This window comes from Triticum dicoccoides, chromosome 5B (assembly GCF_002162155.2).
Source record: "Triticum dicoccoides isolate Atlit2015 ecotype Zavitan chromosome 5B, WEW_v2.0, whole genome shotgun sequence".
NCBI classification, from domain to species: Eukaryota; Viridiplantae; Streptophyta; class Magnoliopsida; order Poales; family Poaceae; genus Triticum; species Triticum dicoccoides.
The window spans coordinates 713,021,185-713,029,675 of NC_041389.1; the positions used below are offsets into that span (position 1 = coordinate 713,021,185).

Consider the following 8,491-nt stretch of genomic DNA (forward strand, 5'->3'; position numbering starts at 1 on the left):
CCTTAAAATCACGATTGATGGTTTTGAGGATAAATATCTAGGCTTGCCTATTCCAGAAGGTCGTATGAAGGCAGGTAAGTTTCAATCCACCAAAGATAAGGTGCTCAAGCGGGTTTCAGATTATATTGAAAAATATGCTTCGAGCGGAGCGAAAGAAATCCAGATCAAGTCTGTTATTCAAGCTATTCCCGTGTTTGCAATGGGTATTTTTAAATTCCCCGCTTCACTGTGTGAGGAGTTATCCCAGATTATCAGGAATTTTTCGTGGGGCGATGAAGAGAATAGGAAAAGAACCCATTGGCTGGCTTGGGATAAGATGACGAGACTAAAAGTGAAGGGGGTATGGGCTTTCGTGATCTTCGGCTTTTTAATCAAGCACTCCTGGCGAAACAAGCTTGGCGTCTTTTGGTTTTTCCAGACTCTCTGTGTGCTAAGGTGATGAAAGCTAAATACTATCCTCATGGGCACCTTATTGATACTGTATTCCCTCAAGCTACTTCCCTTACTTGGCAAGGAATTATGCATGGCCTTGAATTGCTAAAAAAAGGCATTATTTGAAGAGTGGTCGATGGGACTAGTATAAATATTTGGAGGGATAATTGGATCCCTAGGGAATCTGGCCTACAAATTTGCGGTAAAAAGAGCAGAACTAGGATCAAATTGGTTTCCGAGTTATTTTTGAGTGGATCCAGGAGTTGGGATGAGAACCTGATAAGGCATCTATTTTATATTCATGATGCAGAGGAAATCCTAAAGCTCCGTATTCTTCGAGTGGGCGAGGGAGACTTTATTGCTTGGCACCACGAGAAAAGTGGCTTGTTCTCCGTGAAGAGTGCGTATAGACTAGCTCTGAATCTTAAAGAGCCGAAGAGTGTTTCTGGAAATTCCAGTGATGCCATATATGGGGATAGGAGGCTCTGGAATATTATTTGGAATGCTAATGTCCCCCAAAAAATTAATTTTTTTTCTTGGAGGGCTGCTTCTAATAGTTTGGCGGTTCAACTCAATAGGGTTAAACATCATCAAACTACTCTAGGTACATGCTCAATATGTGGTATTGATGATGAGTGTATTTTTCATGCTTTGGTGGTTTGTCCCAAGGCTCGTGCGTTCCGCATGGCTCTGAAGGAAGTGTGGAAATTACCAGCGGAGGAGACCTTCAAATATTCTGGACCGGATTGGTTCCTTATTCTATTGGACCAGTTAACTATGCCTGTTCGTCAGCAAACTATATTCATGTTTTGGAGAGCTTGGCACTTGAGGAATGATTTGATCTTTGGTAAGGGAATGGAATCCATCTCAGCCTCGGTAAGTTCTGTCGAAAATTATTGGGCATCTTTCTCGTCTTGTCATGCTAAAATGCAGGTGAAGATATGCAGTAAGGGGAAGCAAGTGGAGTTGGATCTTCAGCCAACCAATAACATTGAGAGGCAGGTTACTCTTTGGAGGCCACCTACCCCAGACGTCTATAAGATTAATGTCCACGCAAGTTTTGTGGAGGCCATTGAAGCTGCGAGCGTGGGGGTGGTTGTTAGAAATCACCGTGGACAAGTGATCCTATCCTCCTGGGATTATATTGGTACTTGCTACAGCGTTGAGGAAGCGGAACTTAGAGCGTCCTTGTCCGGCCTATATATTGGTATGACTCTAGACATGCCCGTCATTTTGGAAACTGACTGTTCGTTTGTAGCCTCCGTTTTTGGTAAAGAATATGTGGACAGATCATCCCTTGTTGATCTAAAGAAGGAAGCTGTAGATGTCTCAAAGTTGTTGGTGAATTTACAAATTTCTAAGATTAACAGGAGGGCTAATATGGTGGCTCATGACATTGCAAAGTTTAGTTTTGATAATATATAGTTCTGATGGTCTTATGTTTCATTCTGTTCCGCCCTGCATGGCAAAGTTTGTAACGAATGATTGTATGAACATTTTAAGTTAATTAATACATGGAGGGGTTTTTCAAAAAAAAAAGGGAAGAGAGTATCACACTTTCGTTAACGCACATTTGAAACTTAATTGATATCTATCTATAAATTTGGCATATACGCTGTGAATTAGACCTGGTAGGTAGAGATTGCCCTCTGATTACGCGCATGATGCTACGTACGGTGTGAATTGTTCTGTGAGAAATCTCTTGTCTAGCATCAGGCATAGGAATGCATTCATTACTCTGGCAGATTTGGCAGTTCTAAACTATAGGAGTGGAGTGCAGTGAGAGTCAGGCACTCTGTCTATGCATCCATTTAAGTTAGCACTCGGTAGCTGGATTAGAAATTACCCGATCCATTTCGAGAGAAGCAGGAGCACCGGAGCAGCCGTGCTCGACCCAACCAGCGTTCCTGTGGCGGAGCAGGCCGGCAGCAGAGGTGGCTGGCGGCGGTCGGCGGGGGGCAGAGGAGGGATAGCCAGTGCCTCTGCGCCTGTCTGCCTTCGGCCTTCGGACCTCGGTGACGTACTACTGGGCTGGGCCTCGGCCTGAATCTCAAGCCTGTATAATTTGGGGTAGCTTTTTCTTCTCTCAGAAAAAAAATCAGTGTGCTTTGCAAAGGTCATCTTTGATGGTGACAAACCTGGGAGTTTTGCAATTTTTTCACAGGTTTATTTATTTTTAAATGTTTCATCTCTTTTTTAGGGGGACATTTTATATCTTCAACGACGCCTTCAAATCACGAACCGTTTTCATCATTGAATTTCTTACGTCGGGGTCTTTAAAACTAGATCTCACGATGATATGTTTTCATGAAATAGTTTTAAAAATAAAAACATAAAAACCGGAAACCAAAAAAAATTCAAACCCAAGAGAATCCAAAACTAGGAAGCACAACTGTGCTTTTCACTTTTTTTTGGAAGTTGTTCCTTACCTTTTCGAGGCGCACAGTTGTGCTTCTCGCACAAATACGGACCGTGCCGCCAGACGCCCCGACTGCCGCGCAGCAGCCCGGCCAGGCCGCCGAGCCGCCGCCGTCCCCCTCCCCCGCACTCCTTGCCCGCCTGCTGGCCAGCTCGGCCTCCGCGCGACCGCGCCGTCCAGGGCACCTCTCCCCTCTCGGCGGTGCGAGCAGGCGTGAGTGCCCTCCTCCTCCGACCTGCGGCCCCTGCCTCCGCCGTGCCGAGCTCCCTGCTCGCACTGTTCAGTTGCTCCGGTGCTCCTGTTCTTCTCCGAATGGATCGGGTAACCTCTAATTTTAGCTCTGGGTGCTGAAAAATCTACGTGTTGAATTCAACTTAAATTTACAGAGTGTCTACGTGTTGAATTCAACTTAAATTTACAGAGTGCCTAACTCTGGCTGCACTCTACTCCTAATTTGTCCCTTGAATTTCAAGATTTGAAGGCGTAGCTATGGCACATTGGCATCGCCAAACACCCCTTTAAGCCGCCGAGGTATCTCGCTGAATTGGGCTTAAAATTGATGCATACACAGACACAGAGTGCCCGACTCTTTTTCAGTGCTAAGATCTGAACAAATTTATGGGCTGCAGCTATGACACACTGCAACATACTACCCCTTTAAGCCACAAGCAACATTGGTGAATCTTGCCTCCAGTCTGATCAAATCTTGTGCCTGAAACGGCAGCATGTTTCACTTTGCCAAATGTACAAAATTCAGAACATGCCAGGCTAATGAATATAATCCTATGCCAGACAAAACAGATTTCTCTATCACAAGTGTAATCAGAGGACAACTGCCAATGCAAATTATGAATGCAACCATCAGATTTAACAACAGAATGCCACCATTTTAACTTTAGGAACAATGAGCTGCAGTGCAGGTGTCTGAACATAGCTACTCTTGTATAGTAAAACACATTCAGAATAAATCAGACAACGTCATCCTTATGCTGCAGACTGAGAACATGTTTTCTCCGGTCCGCACTTCATCACACAGTGGATCGGTATTTCTCTTGATGAAGTATCGGCATTACAACAAAAATTCGAAGAAGCCCAACATCAAGGCCTCTCAGGACAGGAAGATATCTTCCAGTCACCTGAGAAAACTAAGCATAGACTACAACTCACTTGTAACATAGAAACGAACAAACCAAAAGTGTCCTGTTCCTTGACACGCAACGCTGAATATTCCCGTTTGATTGTGGAGACTTCTGCATAAACGTCCGGCATTGTCGGTCGATCTTTTGGTGTCTCCGTTGAGCATGAGAGACCAAGCTGAACAAGCTGCGTAATGCAGCTCAGCATCCCCACCATTGCATGGTTTCCTTGGTCAACAACTTCGTCTCCGATGATATTAGGATCAAGTATCTCAAGGATCTTTTCGGGGAATGCATTTCCCACAAATTTCTGAAGGCTCAGGCCATTCTTGAACAACACATCTGTTGGGCGTTTCCCCGTGAGCATTTCTAGGATGATAATTCCATAGCTATAGACATCGCCCGCTGTTGAGATCTTGTTCCCTATGCCATACTCTGCATTGTTTAAATTTCAGTTATCTTAGAACAATGATTATTGAAAACTATAAAAGGTTCCTTTTGAAGAAAGGAGAAGTAAAACTTGAATGATGTTAGGAAGTGAGGAAAGCTAATAATAACATAGTAAAAGTTTACCTGGTGCAATGTATCCAATTGACCCTCTCGGTCCTGCTAAGCTCGTAGAAGTAATAGTACTTGAAGAGTCATGACTTTGGAGGAACTTAGCTAACCCAAAGTCACTGAGACGGGCACCCATGGCATCATCTAGTAGCACATTGCTAGGCTTCAAATCACAATGGACTATAGGGGGCACACAGCTGTTATGTAAATAATCCAATGCAGCAGCTATGTCCACTGCTATTGTTACTCTGGAGCCCAAACTCAATGGTCTTCTTGTTTCTGAATAAATCCAGCTCTCTATGGTGCCATTAGCCATGTATTCAATAATAAGAGCCTTGAAATCATTTCCTTTGTTGTCCCATGTTGAGCAGGCAGAAATCACCCTTACAAGATTATGATGACGAGTGTTTCTGAAGGCCTCACACTCGGCAGCAAAGCTTTTTGGTGCTCCAAGTTGATCAAGCTTGAAAACTTTTACAGCAATAATCATTCCATTTGTTTCAGACTCAAGTACACCCTTGTATACTGATCCATATGCCCCTGAACCAATCAAGTTGTCTGGAGAGAAACCATTTGTCGCTTTGGCTAAATCAGCATATGAGAAGCTCTTCATCTCCGTATATGATGGATGATCTGAATGTTTAGATCTTTTACTCCTCTTCTTCAAGAGAATAAATACTACACATGACATACAGACCAAAGCAAGAGCCGCCACACTGATCCCAGTTATCTTTAGAGTACGCCAAGTGTGCCTGTGTCTGGATGACGCGGAGCAAAGTGGCAGTTGTAGCATCGGGGAAGTGGAACACAACATACTATTCCCTTGGACAAATACCTCACTAGAATTTTCAAATATGCCCCCTTGTGGCATTTGACCGTCAAGGTCGTTGAAGGACAAGTTGAGAAGCTTCAGAGATTTGAAGGATTGGAAAAAGTTCGGAATTTCACCACTCAAGTTGTTTCGAGAGAGATCGATCTCAGAAATACCTCCCAAATTGACGAAAGACTGAGGAATTCGTCCATCAAGAAAATTACCCTCTAGGTGAAGGGACTCTAAGCGGACACAAGCGCCTACAGTAGTTGGAATGCGGCCGGAAAGACGGTTGTTGGAAAAATTCAGTGGGCCTATATTAATCAAGCCACCAATCTCCTGTGGAATCTGTCCAGAAAGCTGGTTATGGGACAAATCCAAACCTGCAGATAAAGAGTCAAGAAAGAAGAGCTCTCTTGGTATGCTCTCGCTCAACGCGTTACATGAAAGGTTGAGAGTGATTAAACTCTGGCAATCACCTAGCTCCCTAGGAATGGGTCCACTGAGATTGTTATCTTGCAAGAATAGCTTGGTTACTTGACAGAGTTTGCCTATCGAACGTGGAATCTTTCCAGAAAGTCTGTTCTGTGACAAGTCTACGGAAGTCAAGTTTGCAAGGTTTCCGATTGCGTCGGGGAGATCACCAGCAAACTGGTTCTGCTCCATTCTAAGAAATGAGAGGTTTGTGAGGTTCCCTAGCTCTGGTGGTATGCTACCAGACATCTTATTTGCGTGCAGAACCAAAGCCCGTAGGCTATTTGCAAGCCTACCAACTGAACTCGGCAGATTTCCTTGCATCATGTTGGTTCCCAAAGACAAGACCTGCAGTTGCGTGCAATTTGCTAACGAGGAGAGGAATGACCAGTCACCAGCTTCTAGCTGATTACTAGCCAGAATTAGCTCTTCTAGGTTAGAAAGAGACCCAAAAGAAGGGATAATGCCATAGAATGCATTAGCCCCTAGGTTAATGGATAGGAAATTGGTTGCGTTGGCTAGCGATGCAGGGATTTTTCCTCCAACCTTATTTTGTTGCAATATGAATGTTTGGATGCTTGGAAGTGTATATCCGATGTCAAATGGAAGTTCGCCAACAAAATTGTTAACAGCTAAACTAAGGTAGGTGAGTGAAGACATGTTGAATATGGAGAATGGGATAGTCCCTGACAGAAGATTGTAAGAAATATCTAGTTCTTGCAAGTTTGGGATTTTTGCTATACTCACTGGGATACTTCCTTTGAAACTGTTGGCCGCAAGCAGAAGGATCCGAAGGGAAGAAAAATTACCCAGAGTCGACGGTATGGTGCCTGCAAGACTATTCACCGACAATATAAGAGCTTGCAAGGGTGAATTGAAATTTGGAACAACCGCAGGTATTGACCCAGAAAAATTGTTCCATCCAAGGGCTAATCTTTGAAGCGATGTGCTGTTGAAAAGAGCAGGAGGTATCTCTCCGTCGAGGTTGTTTCTTACCAAGTTCAACACCTGAAGAGATGAACTGTGAGCAAGGGCCGACGGAATGGGTCCTGTGAGGGAATTGTTTGCGAGGATGACAGAAACAAGGGAGTTAGAGCTGCTGCTTCCAAGCGAAAGTGGGATGCTGCCCGTCAGGCTGTTGCGAGCAAGGCGTAAAAACGAGAGATTGCGGAGCTTTCCGATGCTTTCAGGGATATCTCCGCTGAACTTGTTGTTACCAAGATCAATCACCTGGAGGGATGTGGAGGACAGAGTGTTGGGGATGGAACCAGTAAGGCTGTTGGAGCTGAGGTTAAGGTAGGTCAACCTGCTCAGCTGCCCGAGTTGCGCTGGTATGTGGCTGCTCAGCAGATTTCCCGGGAAGTGGATTCTTGAGAGGAGGGTGAGGTTGGTGATGCAAGGCGGCATCTGGCCATCGAGGCCGGAGTTCTCGAGGTCCAGCGCAACGACACGAGATGCATTGCAAGTGACACCGGGCCAGCCGCAAAAATGGAGGGAGTTGTTGTGCACCCATGAGCCAAGGAGGGAGTTGGGGCTGCTGGAGAGGTGGAGCTTCAAGCAAAGGAGGGTTTGGAAGTCGGTGGCGTTGGATGAAGAAGAAGCAGCGACAGCGAAGCTCAAAAGAGAGGATACAACAACAATGGCTAGGAGCCTTGTTGGTCTGTCACACATGCTGTGCTTCTTCGGTAAGCTGCGTGTTTTTTTGTGCTGGTGATACGCTGCACTTATACAAGGAGGACAGGTGAGCTGCAAGATTTCTGTCATGTGAGCCGCTAATTTCTTCTTGCATATTTGCACCTAACCTACTTTCTTGCCATTTCTGCCATGTGAGGAATTCAAGTCTTCTTCCAGAGTTATCTCCGTCCTAGTTTCAGACTACCTTTCCCACCAGCTAGATGCATGAATGCGAAAAAGAATGTATGTATACTTGACCAATTGGCTGTTATAGGAAGCCAACTCGATCTTTCCCCCTTGGATATATAATATGCTCCCTGTGATCTAGAACATAAAAGAATACATGTTATTTAAGTCTTTTTTTGTGAAAATCCAGGAACACTAACCTCTGCTTCTCAATCTACATGATATTATTTTATTTAGTGATGGTCAAATTAATTTTGACCGACAGTAATTGTAAAATAATGACTTGTATATTCTCTGAAATTACCAACAAATTAGAAAACTGACTGGACAAAGTACTCTCTACACCACATGATACTCGTGCAAGGAGTCGTCAGCTCTTGACTGCAATTTCTTCCCTTTCCGTGGTGGCTACTTTTTCAACCGGGCTCACACCGTTTTCCATGGTGGCAACTGAAGCTGATGTAAGCATATTAATCCCCAATCATCACTTGATTCAACATGTACGGCCAATTTACGCACGTGGCCACTTGGGCAAGTTTTATACCTGAACCCAACTTGACAGGCGTGCGTTCATATGCAGATGCCTTTTTCCTTTCCTTTTTCTTTTCTTGGCGATAATATGCCGATGCCTTCTCTTGACTTATTTGATACTCCTTGCATGTATGGCTCATGAAATAATTGGCACCTTAGAGCAACTCCAATAGGGCGGCCCATTTCGTCTGCCGCCGTCCGTTTGGATCGGGCGGACACAAAAGACAGCCCAACGCACCGACCGAAATGGACGCGTGTCCGCTTGGCGAC

General features: G+C 44.7%; 1 protein-coding gene across 1 annotated transcript; it reads right to left on the minus strand.

The window, feature by feature from the left end:
• Positions 1 to 3,838: 3,838 nt before the first annotated feature.
• Positions 3,839 to 7,501, minus strand: LOC119312879 (probable LRR receptor-like serine/threonine-protein kinase At3g47570). The gene is made up of 2 exons (XM_037588658.1): positions 4,561 to 7,501; positions 3,839 to 4,422 (listed from the first exon to the last, which is right to left on the minus strand). Exons 1-2 carry the CDS (start codon positions 7,499 to 7,501, stop codon positions 3,950 to 3,952), a joined length of 3,414 nt encoding a protein of 1,137 aa, XP_037444555.1. The 3' UTR covers positions 3,839 to 3,949.
• Between the last annotated feature and the right edge of the window lie 990 nt (positions 7,502 to 8,491).

Excerpts from the sequence above, each read along its gene's own strand:
- LOC119312879 (XM_037588658.1), bottom strand. The coding sequence starts at position 7,501 with ATGTGTGACAGACCAACAAGGCTCCTAGCCATTGTTGTTGTATCCTCT. Across the intron at positions 4,423-4,560 it reads AATTGGATACATTGCACCAG|AGTATGGCATAGGGAACAAG; the intron begins GTAAACTTTTAC and ends TAAACAATGCAG.